Here is a 24,066-nt window from a genome sequence, read left to right as displayed (position 1 = left end):
CCCATCAAGAGTATTGTTTCCACATCTAGGCCTTTGGAGCTCCTTCATTTGGATCTCTTTGGGCCATCACATTATGATACTCTTGGTGGGAGCAAGTATGGACTTGTCATTGTTGATGATTACTCAAGATACTCTTGGGTCTTTCTCCTCAAGACTAAGGACGAGACCCATAGAGAGTTCATCACCTTCGCCAAGAAAGCTCAACGTATGTATGAATCCGAGATCAAGGCAATTAGGACCGACAATGGCACCGAGTTCAAGAACTACACTATGCAAGAGTTTGTTGATGATGAGGGCATCAAGCATGAGTTTTCGGCGCCATACACCCCTCAACAAAACGGTGTTGTTGAAAGGAAGAACCGGACTATCATTGAGATGGCAAGAACCATGTTGAGTGAATTCAACTCACCCCACAACTTTTGGGGAGAAGCCATCTCTACGGCCGTCCACTACTCCAACCGGCTCTTCCTCCGTCCCCTCCACAACAAAACCCCATACGAGCTCCTTACCGGTAACAAGCCTAATGTCACATATATTCGTGTCTTTGGATGCAAATGCCTTGTTAAGAACAACAAAGGAAAGCTCGGTAAATTTGAAACTAGAACCATAGAGGGTATATTTGTTGGATATGCGGAGAACTCTCACGCCTATAGATACTACAACCGATCCTCCGGGACCATTGAAGTATCTTGTGATGTGGTGTTCTTGGAGGATAATGGCTCCCAAGTGGAGCAAGTTGTTCCATGTGTTGCGGGTAATGATGATGATCCATCTAGTGCCATCAAGCATATGGGCATTGGACACATCCGGCCCATGGAGGTTCATAATGATGATCAAGATGATGGAGTAGATGTTTCAAGCACGCCACAAGTGGAGCCTAGCTCAACTCAAGCCGAACCATCATGTGCAACTCAAGAACCATCCTCTACTCAAGATGAGTCACAATCCGAAGAACAAGAAGAAGATCCTCATTCCATGGAGCAAGATCATGATGACGATCAAGAAACATCCTCAACTCATGATCAAGCTCAAATGGTCCCTCATGATCAAGTACTAGCAAGAGATGAATTCATTGATCATGAAGGAACCGTTCGGAAGATCAAGGCCGCTACAAGGGCAAGCGACATGAAAGTGGATCAAGTCCTTGGTAGCATCTCAAGAGGAGTGGTAACTCGTAGACACCATGCATTACTTATCACTTATTGTCAACATCATGCTTTTGTGTCTAGTTTTGAACCACTCAAGGTACATGAAGCCTTGGTCGATCCGGATTGGGTAATTGCCATGCAAGAAGAATTGGAGTGTTTCACTCGCAATGAAGTATGGTCTCTAGTTGAGAGACCCAAGGATCATCGCATCAATGTCATTGGGACCAAATGGGTATTCAAGAACAAGCAAGATGAGAATGGCATTGTTATACGAAACAAAGCAAGGTTAGTGGCGCAAGGGTTTGCCCAAATAGAAGGTATGGATTTTGAGGATACCTTTGCGCCGGTAGCCCGTCTTGAAGCTATTCGTCTTTTGCTTGCATTTGCATCTTTCCACAATTTCAAATTATATCAAATGGATGTGAAAAGTGCATTTTTGAATGGTCCCCTAAAAGAAACCGCATATGTGGCACAACCCCGGGTTTCGAAGACCCATGCCGACCCAACCACGTGTATTTACTCCATAAGGCACTCTATGGTCTCAAGCAAGCTCCACGTGCTTGGTATGAGTTCCTTAGGGATTTCTTACTACATGATGGGTTTTGCATGGGTACGGTCGATTCCACCCTTTTCACCAAGCGGGTTAAAGGGGTGGCCTCTTTATATGTCAAATATATGTTGATGATATTATCTTTGGTGGAACTAACCCCAATCATAACAAAGCTTTTGAGCTATTGATGACTAGGAAATTTGAGATGTCCATGATGGGAGAGTTGAAGTTCTTTCTAGGCTTCCAAGTGAGGCAACTTGCAAAAGGCACCTTCATCTCTCAAGAAAAATATGTGAAGGACATGCTCAAGAAATTCAACATGACCAATGCGAGTCCAATGAAGACACCCATGCCCGTAAAGGGGCAACTTGGTTCATGTGACGGTGAGAAGGATGTGGACATAAAGGTATACCGCTCCATGATAGGATCCTTGCTCTACCTTTGTGCCTCTAGGCCGGATATCATGCTAAGTGTAGGGATGTGTGCTCGTTTTCAATCCGCTCCCAAGGAGAGCCATTTAGTGGCGGTCAAACGGATACTAAGATACCTTGTTCTCACTCCTACTCTCGGGCTATGGTATCCAAAGGGGTCAACCTTTGAACTCATTGGCTATTCGGATTCCGATTGGGCCGGTGATAAGGTTGATCGGAAGTCTACCTCCGGGGCTTGCCAATTTATTGGCCGGTCATTGGTGAGTTGGTCATCCAAGAAACAAAACTCCACCGCCCTATCCACCGCCGAAGCCGAATACATATCCGCGGCATCTTGTTGCACTCAATTGTTATGGATGAAGCAAACCTTGAAAGACTATGGTGTGTCTCTTGGTACGGTGCCTCTTCTTTGTGACAATGAAAGTGCAATAAAGATCGCCAACAACCCGGTTCAACATTGTCACACCAAACATATTGACATTCGCCATCACTTCCTACGTGATCATGTTGCCAATAAGGATATTGATCTCACTCATGTGGGAACAACCTACCAATTGGCGGATATTTTCACTAAGCCTTTGGATGAAGCCCGCTTTGTTAACTTGAGAGGAGAACTTGGTATTCTTGATCCTAAAAACTTGGATTGACTAACTTCTTGCACTATATTCTTGCATTTATCTTGCTATCTAGCTTAGAGGCATAGCACATATGGGGATAGTCATCTTACCATGTCTTGGTATGATGCATACCTATGTGTGCAACATAAATAGACCCAATGTCATTATATGGACCCAAGCATGTCTCTTCGCGGTCACATGACATTTGCGCTTTCACATAGGGGGAGTAATCCCCCGCCCCTCATTAAGCCTTCATTACAACTTGATTTGACTATATAAGGCCAAAATGATCTTATAGCAAAAACTATTTCAAAATGCTCTTATGATTCTTGATATACTTCGAATCATGCCCATTGTAGCTATTTGTATCTTGTTTGCATTTTCACTCCAATGGGTATGCCTAGAGTACTTTGTGTTTTCCAACCCCATGTCTATGCTCATCTCATCATCGTCTATCTATCTATATGTACATGTCATCATCTGAGCATTCATACACATTTACACAAAGAATAGGGGCAAAAAGAGGCAAAACTAGACAAAACTGGGCACAAATGCCCTGGCCGGTCTCTGGCCCGGTTGGACCGGCCTTTGCGCCGGGCCAGCCGGCCCATGACCCGGTCGACCGGGCGCCCGACCGGCCGCGCGACCTGATATGTTTTTGAGGGGGTTACCCCTTGGGGTCATCTTCCTCATTCTTCCCCAACTCCCACACCACCATGGCCGGCGCCCTCAACACCTCCATCAAGATCTAGGCACTTCCCACCACAAGAACTTCCCCAAACTCCACCACACCATAGATCGGGGCCCTTGGAACATCTCCACCGAAGGATTTGGTCCCTCTCCAACTAGTTTGGGAATTTTTGGAGTTCTTGGTTTTGAAGCCCTACCTCGTGTTCTTCTTGCTCCCTTGACCAAGAAGGACAATGTCTTCGGGTGATGAATGGACTGATGAGGACCGTGGCACTGTTGCCAAGCGAGGGAGGCACTCAGGGGTATCACCTCGGCGCTCTACTGGTCGTGCTCCTCAGACTGCTGGTGGCAGCTCAGCTGGAGGCCGCACCAAGAAGCCTGGCCAGAAAAGGAAAGATAAGCACGCTGCACAAGAAGATGATGAGGAATTGCCAGACTACAATGTTGGCGATGTCCATATTGGTGCATGGAAAAGGCTTCGAGAAACCAATCACTATCGCTTTGAGGCCCCCACTTACACCGGGAGTGACAAGTTCTTCTGGACCAACAGTCAGCAAAGGATGTGGCTTGAGTTCTATGACTCCCGAGAGCACATGAAGCATGGCACCATTGTTATGCCCAAGGCTGTCAAGGGTGTTATTGAGATGCATGCAGCCACCACATATCGGTTTGTGGTTGAGACTTTGAAGAACATGGGGCTGTATGAGCTTGTATGTCTGACGCCTTCTGATGGATGCTATTGCCCAACCTTGGTAAGGCAATTCCACTGCACAGTGTACTTCCATGATGATCCAGCCCGTACCATGACATGGATGTGTTGACGTCAGAAACCCCCTGGCGGGCAGAGACGGTCAACACGGTAGAGCCGGGAACAACTAGGGCTGCGGCTGGCCCCAGTCCCTCAGAGCGACGGCCCGCAAAGCCTCCTGGTCGCACGCGCCGATGTTTATCACAAGGGCGTGCCACCTGACCTATACCCGGTCGGGAAGGTGTGGATGATGCCTCGCTTAGTTTCCTGCGGGGCACACACGTAAACGTTAAATACGAGCCTCGATCGGCTCTCGGGTTATCCCGTGAATCGGCTCAAAGAGCCGATCCACCCATGATTCAGACGAGGTGTCCGAATATATGGTGGTCCTGCTTGATCAAGGTAAAGCTAATGAGATCTACGACGATTTAGGGTTTTCACCGCATAATCGGATCATCCTACTCAGGATTGGGCCTCGCGCTCGCGCACGGTGACCGTAAGCCGATCCTAGACAGGGCCTAAAAACCAACACGAGGTTGATCCCCGGAACATCCGTTCTAGGACTAGCAAACGCCACCCTACACGCCGCTGGATCCTCCGACCCCTTGTAAGGCCTAACTATTGCGAGATATTAAACTAATCCTTGTAGAACAAGGATGCAATCGTAACGGACCAGATCTACTAAACTATGATCAAGCGGGGTGCCGCCCTACACCTAAGATAGGTGTAAGGGCGGCTAGACATGCAAGGGTTGCACTACGAAAGCATGTAACATGAAGAACAATGCTAACCCTAACATGTCTAAGATAACTACGTTGCTCGCCATCAAAAAGGCTTCGATACGAGCAACGCATGAACAACGTGGGCAGGCTTGTGCTGCCTAGATCGCAAGATGCGATCTAGGCAGCATGATGCTTACCGGTAGAAACCCTCGAGACGAAGGGGTTGGCGATGCGCCGAGATTTGTTTGTGGTTGAACGTTGGTTGTTGTTTATTCCATAAACCCTAGATACATATTTATAGTCCAGCGGACTTTCTAATGTGGGCGTGCACCAAACCGTGCACGAGTAAGATTCTAACTTCTAAACTAAGATGCGATCTAATATGTTACAGATACATGGGCAAACAAGCCCAACTTGGTATAAAAGGCCGATTCACGTATTCCTTCTATATATATTTCTTCAAGTCCATCTTGATCGCGGCCCACCTCTGACTCGGTCAAATTCTGGTGATAACACATGCCCCCCTGGTTTTGGAAATGACATTTCCAAAATCATTATGCCTTTCTTTCATCGGGTCATGTCGTGGCGGAACCGTCGCGAGTATCCGTCATCATGATGACCGGCCTTCTCAACTTCTCCGCGTGACTTGGCGGTCTTTTCTCTTTCTTTCAAACACCACTTCCTCGGAAAGCTGCCGTGGCATTGAATTCCCACTATATCCCCTTTTATTTAACCGTTCCGCACAGTTCAATCCTCGCATCTCCTTCGCATTAGCATTCCAAAAGCCGTCCCGCGCCACCATGTCCTCTTCCTCCTCTCGCTTCATCGGCTCTTTCCACCCAGTCCTCTTCGTCTCGCGCGCCGACGCCAGAGCCAAACCCGGCGGAGATCCATGCGGCCAACATCCGCCGCGCCATCGAGGCCGGGGAGGAGTCTAGCCATGACTTCTCCCTCTGGTCGGAGGACGACAAATCCTCGACAGACGGGGAGAGTGACCTCCACTTCCTCGCCGACGGGGAATCGGAGGAGGAGAGCGATGACGATCGCTTCTCCTGGGACGACTTCACCACCTCCGAGGAGGTGAAGGAGGAGGAAGAGGAGGACGACGACGACGATAGCTTCCCCGACGAACCACCGGCCAAGCGCCATTGCCCCTGGCCGGGGAATCTGAGTGACTTCGACAGCGACGATGACGACGACGACGAGGAAGACGAGGACAATGAAGGTCCTGCCGGCGGCCGCTGGAGCAGCGACGACGAGCCAGCCGGGAGCAGCGCCGACACCGGCGATGACGGCGATGATGAGGGCAGCGACGGCCCGTAGATAGGACATCTAGCATAGGACCAGTAGCAGTAGACGGGGCCATGTATCCCCTAGTACTTCCTTTTGAGGGCTATCAGCTCCTTATGTAAGAAATCTATCAATGAAGAACTTTTCCCAATCTGATTTTGCCGATTCCTTTAGCTTATCTTAGCCGATTTCTCCTCATACTGATCTTGCCGATTCGTCCCCTTTGCCAATGCATAACGAGCCGATAGCAACGCATCGGTCCTTTGATATTTACCCTTCCATTCTTCAACTGATGATTCTCTTTCCGGTAGATACTGTGGGTTTTCCAAGAGAGCCCTTAAATTCCTCCCACCGGCTTCAGAGATCCTTTTTAGCGAGCGCTCATTATTTTGTGAAGAAGGTTGCAACGAAGATCAACCGATGGTATCCCAATCGGTTCCTTAATAGAGCATCTACCAGGCCTGTTGCCCCCCGAGTCTCAGCCAAGGCAAAACAGAGACGAGGATACGCCAATTAGCTGTATGGACCTGGGCTTGATTATGCCTGAGGGAGCCTTTTATGCAAAACCAACCGATTTGAGCATAAATCGGCTTCCCAGGGCAGAGAGCCTTCAAGGGGAGCTGCCCCCCGAGCTTCTTCAGTTCTTCCTGTACCTTGCCGGCTAGATCGGCTCCTTCCTTTTGGTGGATCTCATGCAATCCATCCTTGACCTGATCTGCACGTCCAGGCTGCTCCTGGCATTGTTCTTGAAGAGAGGATCTGAGCCCTTAAACTACTCCATTGAGGAGTTCCTCCATTAAAAATCTCCCTTTGTGCTCCATTGACCCTCTGATCGTAACAGTTACTCCTCTTGAGTCGATGGCCATGCATCGACTTTTATATACTTAAGTCGATGTCTGCTGCATCGGCTGTGCTCGAAAATTTTCGAATTTTCAGAATTTTTTTTTTACGGTTGACTTGTGCATCGGCCCCCATACTCCAATATTCATCACCAAAGGATGAGACGCTTCCGTTGCATATCCTCGTATTTTATCCACCTGGGTGCCCCCCCCCCGAGCCGATTCTGTCAAAAGAATTGATGGTATCGGCTCTGTTGGATAACATGTCGAACCCAGGCAGAACGGATGGTGAGGATAATTTTGGCCGATTGCTGGAATCGGCCTCCATGTTGCTTGTTCGATGAAGGTTTTGTAATGTCCCTTCATACATTTTTTGGGGCCGATCACAAGGATCAGCCTCGCCATGTTTGCTCATTGACGTGTTCTTGCTACTCGTTCAGGCCGGTAGGTAAAACCAGCCCAATCTCTGACTTTATCATGTTGGTACGCTTGCTGTCGTCCACCTTGGATGTATCGTGTAACCGTGGAGCACTGAGCTTCGTCGGAAGAACGAGCACCATGTTTGTGCCAGCCGATGTTTCATCATCGGCTTTCCTTTGCTTGGGGCGCCACTCCATTCTCCGTGGACGACCCTCTTCATCCAGGGTTCGCTGAACCTTTGCAGCCAGATCAGGCCTTGCCTTCCTCAATGTATGCAAGTATAACCTCTCGGCTTCTTCCAGGCCGCGCAATCGTTGAACCCTGCGATTTTGGGAACGGCTGAGTCCATCAGGGCACCACCGTGGCCGGTGATACCTGTCTTCTTCTTCTCCCTCGTCTTCTGAATCTTCGAGATCCTTCAAGTGAGGGGACTCAGCTCGTTTGCTCTGTGGCGGGAGAGGTCCTAAGCGCTCGAACACGGACACGTTGGCTGCCTCCTTCTTCTTCCGGTTGCATTCTCGGGCAATTGCCGATTGTTGGCAATCGGCTCATTCCTGAATCCCGAGCGGTGCTCGAAGAAAGGACAATCCCAGTGCCTGTCCTCGTCGTCTCGCTCCCTTGCCTTTCCCTTGGCACAACGTTCGTGCTCCTCCTCATCGCGATTATGCCGACGATGTCTTCTGGCTTCTCTAGCCAGACGATCTCTTTCATCATCGTCGCTGGACCGCCGGCGTTGGTCGTACTGACTCATATACTTGTTGAGGAGGTGATCAGAGAGAGGTCGCTGATATCTTATGTTCTTCACTTCTCCCTCTGTTACGTAGCGTTTGCCGTCTTGGCGGAGCCGATCGCGTGGAGCGGCTTCCTCTGTTTCTTTGCTATGAGAGCAGACTGCCCTCATCTCCATCCTTGCCAGCGTGGTGTCCAAGATCTACCATGTTGATATTGCACAGGAAACCCGGCTGGCACCCTCCATGGCAAGCATACTCCACCATGTTCACGGCGGGAAAGGGGTGTGTGTCGACCTTCATGGCGTATTGGTTGAAAATCAACCGTCCGTTTTCTATCGCCATTTGGATCTGCTGCCGCCACACCCTGCGGTCGTTGGTGGTGTGGGAGAACGTGTTATGCCATTTGCGGTATGGCCTTCCGTTCAGCTCTTGCACCGTGGGGAACTTGTGGCCTTCGGGTACCTTTATATGCTTCTCCGCGAGTAAGAGGTCAAAAATCTGCTCCGTCTTAGTCACGTCGAAGTCGAACCCTTTTGGAGGGCCTTGTGGCTTCACCCATTTGCAGGTCACGGGGCTCGTCGCTCGAGTCCATTCAGCCACTCGCTACCTCCCGATCTCCCATGGCACCTTCATCTTCGTCTCGCCTCAACCACGGTCACCACCCGCTTGAATTTGTCCCGGTAAACATCCGGGTGGCGCTCGTTCATATGCTTGTCGCCTTCGCACCATGTGTGCTAACGAAGGGTAGTCTCGCTTGGGAGGCCACGTCCTTGATTGATGATGAGAGACCCACCACCGCCAACTCGATCGCTTCCTTTTCACTTATACGAGCCGAAAAGCATCGGTTCCTAATGGTCCCGAAGCGCCGGACGTATTCTGCCACTGTCTCCCCGCGCTTCGTCGTACTTGCGCTAGATCGGCAAAACCAACATCGGAAGCCTCCGAGTGATACTCGCTCATGGAACTGCTCTTCCAACTCGCTTCCAAGTTTGGATGGAGTTCGGTGGTAGCGATGTGTACCACCCGAAAGCCGATCCTGTGAGGGACTCGTGAGAAGAACCTCACGCGCAACTCATCCGACGCCGAGATCGTGCCCGAGCTGTGCCAAATATCGGCTCACATGCTCGATGGAGCTGGACCCATCTGATCCACTAAACTTTGTGAAGTCCGGGAGCCGATATTTGGGTGGCAGCGGGATCAGTTCGTAGCTGTTGGGGTACGGCTTGGTGTAGCCGAACGCCTTCCTTTTCGGCATCATACCGAACTGATCTTTCGGAATTGTACAAATCTGATCCGCTGTGATGGCCGAAGGTGTCGAACCCCGAAGATTCGCCGGGGTGGCATACTTAACCAGCCATGCTTGCTTTTCCGGTTCTAAGCCAAGCTGCAGGAGCTGGGCTTTGGAGGTTTGTCGGAGTGGCGCACTTAGCTAGCCACGATTGCTTCTCAGGATCGGCTCCTGACGTTCCTCCTGCCGTTCCAGAGGCCCCTGATATTGCAGCCTGGTTCGAGAGTGCCCATGCGTTGCAGTCCGGTACGTATGAGCACGCGTATCCGTGTGAGATCTCCTTGGGTGCCTCAGGTAGGAATTGGTAGTGGCTAGGGTCACCACCAATCTTGTAGACGACGTATGCCGATGAGTTCGGCAGTTCCGGTGCTGCCCATGCGAACGGCTGGGGTTGGAGTGGCATCTCTCCTTTGAAAGTCCCCAGAGCCGGTCCCGACGGGGAGTACCGGTGACTCATGATTTCCTTGACGACGCGCAGAGCGACACGCTCCAAGGTGTTCACCAGAGCTCTCGCAGTGGCGGTGCGGCGAATGAGCCACCATGTAGTTGATCTCCTGCCACGGCGACACTGGTGCGTTCTTCGACGGGGCGGACGGGTCCACTCCATCGAGCGCGCCTTCGGGCGTGGAAACCCTTCCACCCGACGCCATGGGAGCGGGTTCGGTGGAAGGAGCCGATGAGTTCGGCTTCGAGGGTTGCCTTGATCTCGTCATGTTTCTTCTTGAGCTCATCAGGCAGATCCTCGTACGTGACCGGAGTGTCTTCCGCCATCTCGGATGGAGATGGCGATGTTGTGGATGTCGAAGACGGTCCCACTGGGCGTGCCAGAATGTGTTGACGTCAGAAAAACCCTGGCGGGCAGAGACGGTCAACACGGTAGAGCCGGGAACAACTAGGGCTGCGGCTGGCCCCAGTCCCTCAGAGCGACGGCCCGCAAAGCCTCCTGGTCGCACGCGCCGATGTTTATCACAAGGGCGTGCCACCTGACCTATACCTGGTCGGGAAGGTGTGGATGATGCCTCGCTTAGTTTCCTGCGGGGCACACACGTAAACGTTAAATACGAGCCTCGATCGGCTCTCGGGTTATCCCGTGAATCGGCTCAAAGAGCCGATCCACCCATGATTCGGACGAGGTGTCCGAATATATGGTGGTCCTGCTTGATCAAGGTAAAGCTAATGAGATCTACGACGATTTAGGGTTTTCACCGCATAATCGGATCATCCTACTCAGGATTGGGCCTCGCGCTCGCGCACGGTGACCGTAAGCCGATCCTAGACAGGGCCTAAAAACCAACACGAGGTTGATCCCCGGAACATCCGTTCTAGGACTAGCAAACGCCACCCTACACGCCGCTGGATCCTCCGACCCCTTGTAAGGCCTAACTATTGCGGATATTAAACTAATCCTTGTAGAACAAGGATGCAATCGTAACGGACCAGATCTACTAAACTATGATCAAGCGGGGTGCCGCCCCTACACCTAAGATAGGTGTAAGGGCGGCTAGACATGCAAGGGTTGCACTACGAAAGCATGTAACATGAAGAACAATGCTAACCCTAACATGTCTAAGATAACTACGTTGCTCGCCATCAAAAAGGCTTCGGTACGAGCAACGCATGAACAACGTGGGCAGGCTTGTGCTGCCTAGATCGCAAGATGCGATCTAGGCAGCATGATGCTTACCGGTAGAAACCCTCGAGACGAAGGGGTTGGCGATGCGCCGAGATTTGTTTGTGGTTGAACGTTGGTTGTTGTTTATTCCATAAACCCTAGATACATATTTATAGTCCAGCGGACTTTCTAATGTGGGCGTGCACCAAACCGTGCACGAGTAAGATTCTAACTTCTAAACTAAGATGCGATCTAATATGTTACAGATACATGGGCAAACAAGCCCAACTTGGTATAAAAGGCCGATTCACGTATTCCTTCTATATATATTTCTTCAAGTCCATCTTGATCGCGGCCCACCTCTGACTCGGTCAAATTCTGGTGATAACAGGATGACAGGCAAAGACAAGTACTCCTGCAACTATCTTGACTTATGTGATGCCCTTGGGTTTGGTGGAGGTCGTGCTCACGGTTTCAAGCTTCACTCTCAGCAGAAGTTCAACAAAGGAGACATTGCTTTCTGCTATCCTCGGGAGCCCACCGCTCGTCCTCCCACCATATCTGGCATGTTCTACTCCTATCTCCTGCTTGCCAAGCTATTCAGAGAGTCTCTCATCAGCAAGTCAGGCGATACAAGTGAATGTCGAGGATATCACTTGAACTTGATGTACTACTGCAACCCTGAGCACCGGCGACGCATTGATGGATGTGATCTCATCTACTCTGAGCTGAGGAGATGTGTTCGCGACAGGATGACCCCGAACTATGCTCAATACATCCAGCTCCTCATCAACAAGGTTGTGCCTGGTCCTCTCAATACGCATGGTGAACGGGTCAGGATGGAAGCATTCAAGGTTCCTGTCCAAGGTAATAGACCGGATGTCCCCGACATGACACCTCCTGAGCGCCGGTCCAAGGAACAACATGACCCTACTAGCTCCCGCTTCACTCGGCGCCCGCAGCATGGTATCTCTAGGTTCTTCTCCTCCATGTGGCAGATGTGCAAGAATACTAATGATGTTGCACATCAAAGCCTTGCTATGACCCAAGAGACGAGAAGGCGCCAGAATGAGTACATGGCCACTCGGAATATCACTTTTCCTCCTCCTGGCCCTGAGTTGGAGCCTGTTCATGCACCTAAGCCGGGAGATGCCTCCTCTCACCGATCGGATGTTCCAGAACTTTGATCCTACATGGTACGGTTTTGGCGGTCCTCCTCCTCCTCGGCCCTGCGATGATGATGATGATGAAGACGATGCAGGTGCTTCTGATACGCGTGATGATGGCGAGAGCTCATACTCCGCTGGGCATGAGATCTTCTGATGGGTGCGCTAGCATCTCTCCTCTTTTTCTTCGCCTTTTTGGTGTTCCGATGCCAAAGGGGGAGAAGAGAGTAGAGTCTAGGATGGATTCACGGGGTGTTGCCACAAGCCATGGGAGTTGCTTTATTTGGATTTTATATGGCTTGTGCTTGTTTACTTTGAGCTTTTCAAGAACCATTTGCTATTTCCAATAATTCGTGTATGGATGTGTATGGACGACTATTATGTGTGCTACTCTATGTTAGGATGATTATGTGTGCTATGCTTATATATATCTTGATATGCACATCTCCATACCATGCTTGTTTCCTAAAGATATTGGGGGAGCTTCTCATATTTCACAAATGGTGCACTTTGCATTCAAACGCAAATTCTCCAAGTGCACACATTATGGGGGAGCTTTCGTAATATCTTATATGGAATCAAGGTTTAGAGCTTATCATAATATCTATTTGTGACTCTAGCTCGGTTTGTCATCGTATACCAAAAAGGGGAGATTGTAAGGGTATTTTACCCTTATCCATTATTTTGGTAACAATGACACCGTGCTAGTGTATTTGGACTAATACATGACCGTAAGATGATTCCCGTGTATTAGCCAAAGAGGTATAAAGGTGTATCAATGGAAGAAGAAGGCAATGGAGACCCCCAATTCGACGAAAGAATCAACGGGATTTTCCGTGTCGACCGGTCTCCGGCCCGGTCGGACCGGCCTCAGCACCGGCCAGCCCGGTCAAGACCGGCTCCGGCGCTTGTGCCATCCGGGCAGGATCCGAGTAAAGGAGGAAAGCGCTCCGGTCATCGCCCGGTTTCCAGCCCGGTTTGGACCGGCGCATCCGGTCACCGGCCCGGTCGGACCGGGCTACCGACCGGCTGCCCCGGCGCCAACCGGATTCCGCGCTTGTGCCATCCGGGCGCATTCCTGTAAGCCCAGAAGCTCCTCCGGTCAAGCTCCGGTCCCTGCTCCGGTTGAAACCGGCCGGCCCGGTTGTGAGCCCGGTCTGACCGGACTGTGCACCGGACGGCCCGGCGCCAAACCCGGTCAACCGGCTTCCTCGAAGAAAATCTGATGTGGCAAGTGACCAACGGCCAGTTTTTGAAGAACACTATAAATACCCCTTCTTCTACCTTGGAAGGGTTAGGCAACATACTATAAACTGTTCTTGAGCTCTCTCTCTCCTACTCCATTGCTAGAAACACCAAAAGCCTCAGATCTCCCTCCTCCTCCACCCAAACTCAAATCCCTCCGGGGAATCACTAGAGGAGGACCCGATCTACCGTTCTACCAAGCCAAATCTCATTCCCCCTTGTATTCATTGAGAAGCTTGCTTCCTAGGGTTCCTTGGAAACCCTAGGTGGGCAAGAGGAGTCCGGAAGCATCCGGGCTGTGGATTTGCTCCGGGCAAGATTGTGAAGGTTTGGAGGCTACCTCAAAGTCTACCACAAGTGAGTGAGCTATTCCTTCGTGGGATAGGCTCCGGAGAATAGGGTGAGCCTTCGTGGCGCGGGGAATCCTTCGTGGGACCTCCACTCCTCCAAACGTGACGTACCTTGTTGCAAAGCAAGGGAACACGGGAATACATTCTCGTCTCCGCGTGCTATCGGTTATCTCTAACCGAACTCCTTACTTGTGATTTAACTGCCTGTGAGAGCCTTCGTGCTTGAGTTAGTTGTATCCTCATATAGGTTGCTTCACCTAGTTTGCATTAGGCTCATCTTTATATTCCGCAAAGCCTAATATTGCAAAGAAAGAATTAAAATTTGTAGAAACCTATTCACCCCCCCCTCTAGGTTTACCATCTCTATACTTTCAGTACTAGATGCATTTTTCAGCCCGGTGGATACAAACGGTTACTCAACGTCCATTTGCGTCGCGTCGCTGGAGATGTCCTAAGTAGTGGGATTATGGATGGTACCTCTGTCCACACAGAGTCTCCTCCTGCCGCGGCGCAGAGGAAAGTATGTATTTGGCACTCCGGCCCACTAATGATACCAGGTACGAGGTGAGTCGCCGGGATGTATTGTACTGCGAGGATGGGCTTCATGTAGCCCTTTTCATTTTTTAAACCAGCGTTTTGAAGTTCAAAAATTTCCGAAAAAAATCATAGATGTTAACAATGAGGTGTACCGGTCCTGCAAAATATCAACGCGAAATATTTGTATACCGCCCTACAAAAATACTGACAAATCTGAAGGTTTTCGAATTTTGCAATGTCCACTACCCCAGATTTAGAAATTTATCATTTTACATGGTTCAGAATACATAACTTTTGCATTCATTTTTTGAACACAGGTAGAAGTAATCATTCTCTACATCTAAGATTTTTTTTTTAGGTTTTAAAACTTTAAAATGTCGATTTAAAAAAAATCAAGAAATGGTTAGATGGAGCCCGTCCTCCAAATCGACGCAGCACTGGCAGCTCACCACTTGCCCTTTCAATCGTACCCAAGATACACCGAGTTTGTCTCGACTTTTCGTAATTTATGAATAGGGCAAAACTTTTGCCCTCTTTCAGAAAATGAAAACATCCAGTATAATTGGTGACTTTTAACGTCTGTTTTTAAGCTTTTCCGTATATGTTCCAGGTTTGCTGAAGATAGGAAGCAAGGCACGAGGACTAGCTGGTACACGATGTTTTCTCTCTTCAGGTTACACTGTCTCAGCTAAAACTGCTGAAGGTTCTCATCTCCTGACTGTGTCAAGATCACTGCGGTCTCTTTCTCAAGGAAAAGAGACTGTTTGATGCGCACTGGTATCGTGCCATTATTCAGTGAAAGGTTATATCACACTCATTCAGTTCTGCACAGACGAGAGATTGCCACATAGGGCAACACTGTCTTCGTCAATTTAACTTGTGCTTCCGTTACTGCAAAGAAGAGGTCTTAAAAGAGACAGCACGGTAAGCATCTGATATCTAATCTTGGTTATATGGGCAGTAAGGCCAAGGCAATGTAATGCATAGACACTAGGATACACAGCTTAAGGTTAAGCACAAACTCTAACGTTAAAAACAGTTGCTGGTACAATAGAAACGCCAGTCTCAAAATTAGCACGCATACATAGAAAATACAGACATATGTTACACAGTTTTGGTCTCAGCACATTTCAGTGAGCGCTGCTTGTACTGTAGTTCTGTGGATGCGTGACAACAGATCCAAAAGTTCGTGTGAAGCCATGTGCAAGACAATCAAAACACTGGAGTGGAACTATCTGTGCTTCATTGCACACTAGTACTGTCCAATTTTGCTTTTATGCAATCTCCGGATTATAGAGCATCTTGCACCACCGGCGTCCCATAGCAATTTGCGGGCCAGTGCTATTTTTGGGCCACACCGACGTGGCCTAAAAATAGCCGGTCAGCTTTAGAGCCCAATACAATCATCCGCAACCCCACGTGACCACGTCCACTCCTTCGGATGAGGAATTGGGTGTGTTGGCGCAGCTCGTCTCTGGAAGTCACTAGCCCCAAAACACCTACTTATATTTCCAAATACCATTCCTCTCCCACCCACCGCTTCATTTCTCCCGCCCTTGTCCACCACTTAGCTCCCGCCCTCCTCTCCAGGGACTCCTCCGCCATCGTTGTTTTCGACATGCCTTCGAGGAAGAAAGCGGCTGCGAGGTGCCGGTGAAGCTGCACAAAGTTACGTTGAAAGAGAAACTGGTGCAGATGCCAAAGGAGGAGTGGGTTGTCGAGCATGCCTGCTGTGTCGTCGTGATGGCGGATCGAAAGAGGAGTCATCATGCCGACCAGGCAAACCAGGCTGCGTCGGCGCCACAGACGGCAACGGCGCAGGTATGCCCCAGCCACAGTGGGACGCAACAGCAGTATGAAGTGCGAGCGGGTACTACATCACCACCAGACACATGAGCTCCTCCCCCTCGTCATCGGCGTTCTCCTTAGAACCGTCGTCGCTGTCACATGTGCGCTCTCACAGATAGACGGCCACGTCCGGTACTCCCCGAGTTCACGGAGAGCGATGTGACCGTCGATCCAAAAGCCATGTTCTCGCCGGTGACCGCGCCAGGACGTCGCGACTATGGGCTAGACCTCAACAGCGACTACACCGACTCGCTGGGTTCGTGTCGCGGGTCCAGTAGCGGCGATGCCACGTGATTGACGACACCGGGATGCCTCGCTCCCTGTTCAGTACCGACCGCATCAACGTCCGCCATATGTTCGACAATTCGTTCAGCGCTTGCATTGGCGAGGTAAAGTTTTTTAATTTTATTGCCCAAAAAATTGCTTGTGTGCAAAAGGTTAAACATTTGCTTGTCCGCGAAGGTGATCGGGGTTGAGATCTTGAGTGACATGATCCACTGCGGCCACAACGTCGAGCCTGTCATCGGCGACGAGGAGGACGATGATGACTATGGTGACGAGGAGGACGATGAAGTGAAAGAGGGGGAAGAAGCCGAACTGATAGACGTCGAGACCGGCGTCAATTCGAAGAAGAAGAAGAAGAAGGTCGGCAGCATCCGTGGGCGAACGTGGAAGACCTTGGAGGACGAGTGCCTCATTGACACGTGGAAGTTGGTCAGCTTCTTCCCCATCAGCGGCGCCAACCAAAACAACGGCAAGTACTCCAGGCGCATCTGCGATCAATTCAAGGAGAGGAAGAACTTCGGTGACTACGCCACCACCCACATGATCCACAACGAGTCGGCCACGTCTCACCGGTGCAACATCATAAAGAAGCGATAGTCAAAACCCTCGAAGCTGCGGCCCATGCCGAAGGGACACCGATGGTTTCGTCCCGGCTGCAATGACCACGGGGCGAGCGACTCAAGCTCCGGCGGCGGCTGTCATTTCTTCCACGTGTCCAGGGCACCCCGACCATCTCCCACACCGTGCTCCGAGCAGCGCGTCTATGTCGAGGTGTAGGTGGCGCGATAGTTCACCGAGATGGGCATACTGCTGCCGTGGTGGATGTACACTTGCCCGCGGGTGTCATCTCAATCACGATATGGTGCACGTTCCAACAATCCCAACACGCCGCCCCATATGTCATTGGTGAAGGAGGTGGTGCCGGAGCCGGAACAGGAGGCGTGGGTGGGGTACACATTCCTCACCCCCGCATCCCGGGCACCCCGACCGGTCCCAGTATCGAGGTGCCGACACGCGGTACATGGAGTCGTTGCCCTTGCCGCCGGCGTACCTGCATGAGCCAGCGGAGGAGGAGACCGAGGACCCGCTGAAGGATGACTATGCTACGAGCCCATGGAGGATGACGCGCTGCCACTGACGGAGGAGACCATCTCACACACCATCGAGCTCTCCAAACATGAGGAGATGGAGTAGTGGGCTAGCCTCCAAGAGGCCATCCAGCTGTCGCAGCAAGTCGCGGCGGCACCGCTTGCTGCACAGCAGCCGCCTCCCCCTCCTCCGGAGGTGAATATGTGGTCACTGCTCTTCATCGACCTCGGTGAAGAGACACCGTCATTATCTTTATATTCTTGCTTTTTTTTTTTATTTGGGTGTCTCTAATGCTCATTCGACTGGGACTTTGAATTAAATCAGCTTGTATCTATGCCGGCCTAGACAAAGTGCAAACAATACCAAACACAATCTTTAAGCAGAAACAAAATGCAACGGTGAGATAGTCTCAGCTAGCTGAAACTTAGCAATTCTTTTTTTATTTTGTAAGAAATGTGGACTTTTGGAGCCCTATAATGTTAATTACGTTCAAAAAAATCCGTGTCCTACCTTTTTTTACTTTTATTTTTGCAAAGACCACCATTAGGTGCACTGCCACCCACAAATGGATAGTGTCCGCGAGCTACCACAAACAAACCGATTTGAACACGTTTGGTATCCGAAATGCCGTGCCGTTCCTATGATTCTAATGTCTTTTTAAAAGAATCTAAGGAGTCGTTTGGAAGCCAGGCTTTCATTTCATTTGTAGCATTTTGAAATGAATACATGCATTCATTTCATTTACATTGTAATTCCAGAAATAGACACTTGTTTGGTTGTCACGGGAATTGCAAATGACAACATAATTCAATATTGAATTTGTAAATGGCTTCCACAAGAATTGCAAATGACAGGTTTCAGCTTGGAATTGTGTTTACTCATGGTGTCATTTTGCTGGATTTCCTAAATGCAATAATGACTCAATTCTGTGACAACCAAACAGCCCACCTATGGAATTCCAAAATGAATTCCAGAATTCCAGGCCCAAATGATGGATACCAAACGACCTCTAAGAAATCCTTTGAACTCTATCTGGTTGGAAATTAATATCTACTCAATATCTAGTTATGATTCCTCGTGTATGTTTTTCTAATAATGTCTGCAACGACTTCCTAGTCCTAGAATAAAAGGCTCATCTCTGTTGGCACTGAAGACTCAAAACGATGTGTCATGCATGCATTCAACTATAAATAGTCATGCATGTTCTTCGCAAATCTTGACTGGCAGAAGAGAAACATTTCTTTCTCGGAACGAACATAAACAATTCTGGGAAGGAGGACATGCTCCATTTTTATTGATTCGCGCTATTTACAGAACAAAATTGCTGCCTCTGAGATTGAGTACATTCTGGGAAGGAAGAACATAGGTGGGGAATTTCTCCGGTTCGCATGGAAGCGCAGTAGCGCCTGAGAGACTGATGCTAGCTAGCTATACAAAGGGAGACAAAATTAGGCTACGCGGCCTTGGCTGGAACGACAATGGGGCTCCTCACGATGTGATCCTCGGAGACCCACTTGAGGTTGCCCTCGGCGCCGGCGACGTTGGGCTGTCCCGCCCACCGCACCGTCACCGTGAAGCTCTGCTTCTCGTTGAGCTCCGTGAAGCGCAGCATCGGCGGCTGCACCGTCACCGACACGTCTCCTGGCATGTCGACGACGGCGGTGTAGATGGAGCCCGGTTTCCCGACGTTGGTGACCGTGCGGTTGACCGTGATAGGCTGGGCCAGCAGGTTGACGACGAGGGACGGGTAGTTGAGGTCCGCTTCGGTGGTGGCCTTGAGGCTGGCGCAGGTGACGGGGCGGTGAGCGATCTCCGTGACGCCGTCGTCGCCGAGGCCGAGGCCGCAGAGGTAGGGGAGGTAGTCGTCGGCTTGGAGGTCGTAGACCAGGCCGGGGTCGACGGCGAGCTCGGGGTTGACGTACCCGGCCCCCATGGCGTAGAAGGTGGCGTGGCGGTACTGCTCGTCCTTGAGCGGCACGCCGGTGCGGTCCACGGCGTCCGACGTGGTCATGATGGCCGACTTGATCGCCGCGGGGGACCAGTCCGGGTGCAGGCCCTTGAGGAGCGCGGCGATGCCGCTGAGGTGCGGCGTGGACATGGAGGTGCCGGACTCGACGAAGAAGGAGAGGCCGACGCCGCCGTCGGAGAACTCGGTGTGCGACTCGCTGGGCGCCCACGCCGCGAGGATGTTCATGCCGGGGCCTGTGATGTCCGGCTTGAGGATGCCCGGGCTGGCCCTGCTGGGACCCCGGGACGAGAAGAAGGTGACGGCCGGCGCGGGGGACGCGCCCATGACGGTGCCCTTGAACGCGATGCTCGCCGTCGGGCTGGCGGTGGAGTTGGCGTAGGCGGCGATCTTGGTCCCGGCGTCGTAGCTGACGTGCGAGGCCGGGAGGACGTGCGGGTCGGCGAAGGTGGTGTAGCCTTCGGCTGCCCTGTTCATGACGATGATGCCGAGTCCGCCGTACGCGGCCACGGTCTGGCCGGCCTCGATGCGGCCGCTGAGGCCCCTGCTCTCGCAGAGCACGACCTTGCCGCCCACCTCGGCGCCGCGCAGCACGCTGCAGTCGCGGCTGGTCTCGGAGCCGTCGGCGCCGGGGTAGACGAGCGGGAGCGGCGCGGCGGCGGAGTTGTTCCCGGGCTGGAACAGCGACTCGCCGTCGAACTCGTCGCCGGTTCCGAGCGTGACGGTGGTGCGTATCGCGCGGTCGATGGTGCCGGCGGCGACGGTGAGCATCCATGGCGCGCCGTTGCCGACGGAGCCGGGGTCCGGGCCGGCGTTGCCGGCCGCGCAGCTGACGACGATGCCGCGCTCCATGGCCTTGAAGGCGGCGATGGCGATGGGGTCGTAGTTGAACTGCGTGCCGGAGGAGGCGCCGATGGAGAAGGAGAGCACGTCGACGCCGTCCTTGACGGCGGCGTCGAGCCCCGCGATGATGTCCATGATGGAGCAGCGGCTGCGGGAGCAGACCTTGTAGACGGCGAGGTGCGCGTGCGGGGCCATGCCCGAGGCGGTGCCGTCGGCGTTGCCCCGGACGTTGGCGTTCTCCACGAAGCTGCCCGCGGCCGTGCTGGCCGTGTGGGTGCCGTGGCCGGCGTCGTCGACGGGGGGCGCGGAGGAGTTGACGGCGGCGCTGCCGAACGCGCGCGCGCCGATGATCTTGTTGTTGCAGCCGCCGCCGGCGACGGACTTGAACTCGCAGGCGCCCTTCCAGGTCTTGGGGGGCGGGTCGATGCCGTCGTCGCCGAAGGAGGGGTGGCTGGGGAGGATGCCCGTGTCGAGGATCCCGATGACGACCCCGCGGCCGAAGCCGGAGCGGCTCCAGAAGCCCTCGTTCCCGAGGCGGAGGCCGAGGAAGCCCGGCGAGCGGGTGGTGGCGAGCGGCAGGAAGGCCTCCGGGTAGAGCCTGAGGCAGCCGTCCGTGGCCCGCAGCGCGTCGGCCTCCTCGTCCGTGAGCCGCGCCGCGAAGCCGGTGAAGACGTCGGTGTAGGAGTATATAATGCGCGGGCCGGCGTCGTCGTCCGAATCGAGCGGCGCCGTTGCCAGCGGGAGGAAGGAGCGGTGCCAGTCCTGGAGGGAATCGGCGGGGCGGGCCGTCGGGTCGAGGTGCACGATGTAGTTCTTCCTGGCGCGCAGGTAGGAGGCGCCGAGCTGCGGCTGCAGGGAGAGGAGGAGGAAGAGGACGGCGAGGAAGCATCGGGAGTCCATGGTCGAGCGGCAGGGCAATGCCGTGGAAGGAAGGGGAGTGGCAAGGATGAACCGGGAGTGTGGTTTATGCAAGGTGGCAGCTGAGGTGAAGCTTTGGCAGTGCGTGAGGGGGAGTGGTGGAGTGGAGTGATGGGGAGCAGCGAGCACTGGCGGTGAGCTGGAGGGCAGTGACAGTGGTACGTTACTGGTGTAAAATGATGGCATTCCGATGCATCGGTGTGGGCGCGAGACGGGAGCACTGTGTCCGCGCGCCGGTGGATGGACGCGCCGCTGACTGCTGTCCTCGCGGGACCCGGCCGCGTCTGTCGCATGCTCCTCGATGCGCATGGCCGTAGCTGGATCTGTCGGAATCGGAGTACGTCCGGCGCCTTCTTTTGTTCCACCGCTCGTGAATCGGTGCCAGATTTTTTCCTGTGGGGTCAGAGTGTGTGCCGGCGCCGGGAGAGACGGTCAGGCGTGCCCTGTAATTCAGCGGCGGTGCGGTGAGATGGGCGGCGCTATTGTTTCTCTTCCTTTGTTTTTTGATTGATGAATGATGAAAAGGAGGGGCGGCGCTGTTGCATGGCTGTTGACATGCCATGGCCTGCTCGTTGACCACGGAGGTGTTTTTACGTCGGCCAGCTCTCGCCGGTGCGTCGGTGGGTAGGGGACTAGAAAATGGATGACGGTGGTTCATGAGTCATGCGAACCAGAGGACCCATGTCACGCAAATCTGGGAGGGGCGGCAGGATCTGCATTCATGGTTCATGCAAAATACACCTCTACGTTTAGTTATTTTTTTTACATATAAAGCGAACCTATCAATACCAATCTGATATACTAGTATCAGCTATACCTTAACTCTGCAACAACAAAATATTAAAATTAGTCGAAACATCAAGAATGTACATAGCTAAAAGAAAAAGGAAGACAAAATCCGTGCATATAAAAAAAAGGTAACAAGACCAATCCCCACCATTGGACAACACCTGCGGAAAAGGTTCTACAAGCACGACCCATTCAGAAAGAAAAACAGCGCATTCACATCGTTTTTGCTTCATCGTTGGATATTTACCGCGAAAATAGTCTGAATAGCTCCAGACAGTGCCTCCAACAAAGGCACAAATGGAAATCTATAATCGCCAGGTACTAGTAAACTAGTGAACGCTAAAACTAAGATTTTCACACATGGATCTAGACTTGGTACTCAAACAACACAACAAGAACGAAGTTCTCAGGTGGATCAGTTCCCGACTTGTAGTGAGCGGTTGCAAATCACCGATTATCCGACTCATAGTTGCCACGTGAACAGGTTCGACATGGACCAAGCCATGCAACCCAAACCGTTGTCGTGAAACGAGTAGTGAAGCAATTGTTTTATCCCGTATGTTAGGATGTCTTCTCCTTCGAGCCTGGTTGATCTATTTGAATTAACCTCCGTGAAAATCGGTGATTGCACGATGTACCCAAAGAAGTTGACGCACACTACAAGAACGCCCCAAACCCGGTGGTTTTTTTTTTGTAAAACACAAGAGAAAAGCACGTGCAAAAGTTTTTGCGCGGAATATAGTGCTTTAGGGACGACTAAATAAGAAGGCAGATATTTTTGTGCCATGGCCGAGTCCATACTGGCACATATTGATGTCGTGGTTGGTGTCACGTAAGAGTGACGCTTATGAATGCCGCGCTCGAAGAATGGAGACATAAATCTTTGAGTTGTGCATTCTAAGTGACGGTAAAAGTTGGTCTCATACTGTAGAAATGTCAAGCAAGTCGCGCTCCTTGTCAGGCATGGCTTGCAGACTCGTGTGTCCCACCACCGGCACGCTCTTTGACTGGTGACTATTTATACATAAGCCACCCATACTCACATATCCCTTATACGAACACGCCTACCCTCTCCACCAACCTCTATCTCGCTTACCTGACCTTGAATCGGTGGCATTCCCAAGCAGAAATTTGGAAATGAGCACGAAACGTCTATAGATAAATTTCCCATTATTTGTTATTTTTGGGTCTTTTCATTGCATTCACTTACAACAAGAAACAACCACCAAGGTTTGGTGCAGATGACGCACAAGTCATCGAGTCGTGCCTAAAAGGGAGCGCGATGGCGTCATTGTATGATTTCTTCATCGAACAATCTTTTTTAGTTTTGGTTTATTTGATCTGTCTCGATCCAGTAGGTGTTTTCGACAAACGGAAAATCAAGTGGGGTTTTCTTATCATGATTGCAAGGTGCCAAGTTGGATCCAAACTGACTACTGGAAAGGCATCGGTGAGAGGTGGTGGAGGAAGTGCCACGCCGGCCTATTCCCGCGTTGTTGCGTGGCTTACAAGGATGTGGACACCGGCCGCAAGTTCATGGGATGCCACTACAAATCCCTAAGGTTCACCTTTGTGGCATGAATTGATGAGTCACATTTGTTGGAGGTTTCTCGTACGAGTTGATGTTCATGTGGTTGATGGCCAACGAGAAAGAAATGGAGGTGTCCGAGGAAGATTACCAGCATTCCCTTTAGGAAGCAAGGTAGGAAATTTTGAAACGTGTTGACGTAATTAAGTCAACATGCTTGGTTGTGGCCGATGTGATGTAGCTAATTTGGGAACAACTTAATGCCCTTACTCAATCTGATGACGATTAAGGGCTTGTAAAAGTTAATATTTTTTATTTCCTAATTTATTTATTTGACCTATATCTATCGAACTGCTTAGTCTTTCGGTGGCTTCGATCTCGTGTTCTCCGTTACTTAACTATGGGTTCTTTGAGCA

The 24,066-nt window shown here is 51.5% G+C and overlaps 2 protein-coding genes across 2 annotated transcripts; one reads left to right on the top strand and one right to left on the bottom strand.

The window, feature by feature from the left end:
• Window positions 1-18,900: 18,900 nt before the first annotated feature.
• Window positions 18,901-20,625, bottom strand: LOC124680531 (subtilisin-like protease 4). The gene has a single exon (XM_047215576.1). It carries the CDS (start codon window positions 20,608-20,610, stop codon window positions 19,060-19,062), a length of 1,551 nt encoding a protein of 516 aa, XP_047071532.1. The 5' UTR covers window positions 20,611-20,625; the 3' UTR covers window positions 18,901-19,059.
• On the top strand, window positions 20,609-21,010 carry LOC124680532. Its single transcript, XM_047215577.1, has one exon. The coding sequence runs from the start codon at window positions 20,609-20,611 to the stop codon at window positions 21,008-21,010; it is 402 nt and encodes a 133-aa protein (XP_047071533.1).
• The last annotated feature ends 3,056 nt before the right edge of the window (window positions 21,011-24,066 follow it).

Source organism: Lolium rigidum, unplaced genomic scaffold, assembly GCF_022539505.1.
Source record: "Lolium rigidum isolate FL_2022 unplaced genomic scaffold, APGP_CSIRO_Lrig_0.1 contig_19689_1, whole genome shotgun sequence".
Lineage (NCBI taxonomy): Eukaryota > Viridiplantae > Streptophyta > Magnoliopsida > Poales > Poaceae > Lolium > Lolium rigidum.
Note: the sequence above shows the minus strand (reverse complement) of the source record. Positions and strands in the feature narration are given on the sequence as shown.

Excerpts from the sequence above, each read along its gene's own strand:
- LOC124680531 (XM_047215576.1), bottom strand. The coding sequence starts at position 20,610 with ATGGCCCCGCACGCGCACCTCGCCGTCTACAAGGTCTGCTCCCGCAGC.
- LOC124680532 (XM_047215577.1), top strand. The coding sequence starts at position 20,609 with ATGCCCGAGGCGGTGCCGTCGGCGTTGCCCCGGACGTTGGCGTTCTCC.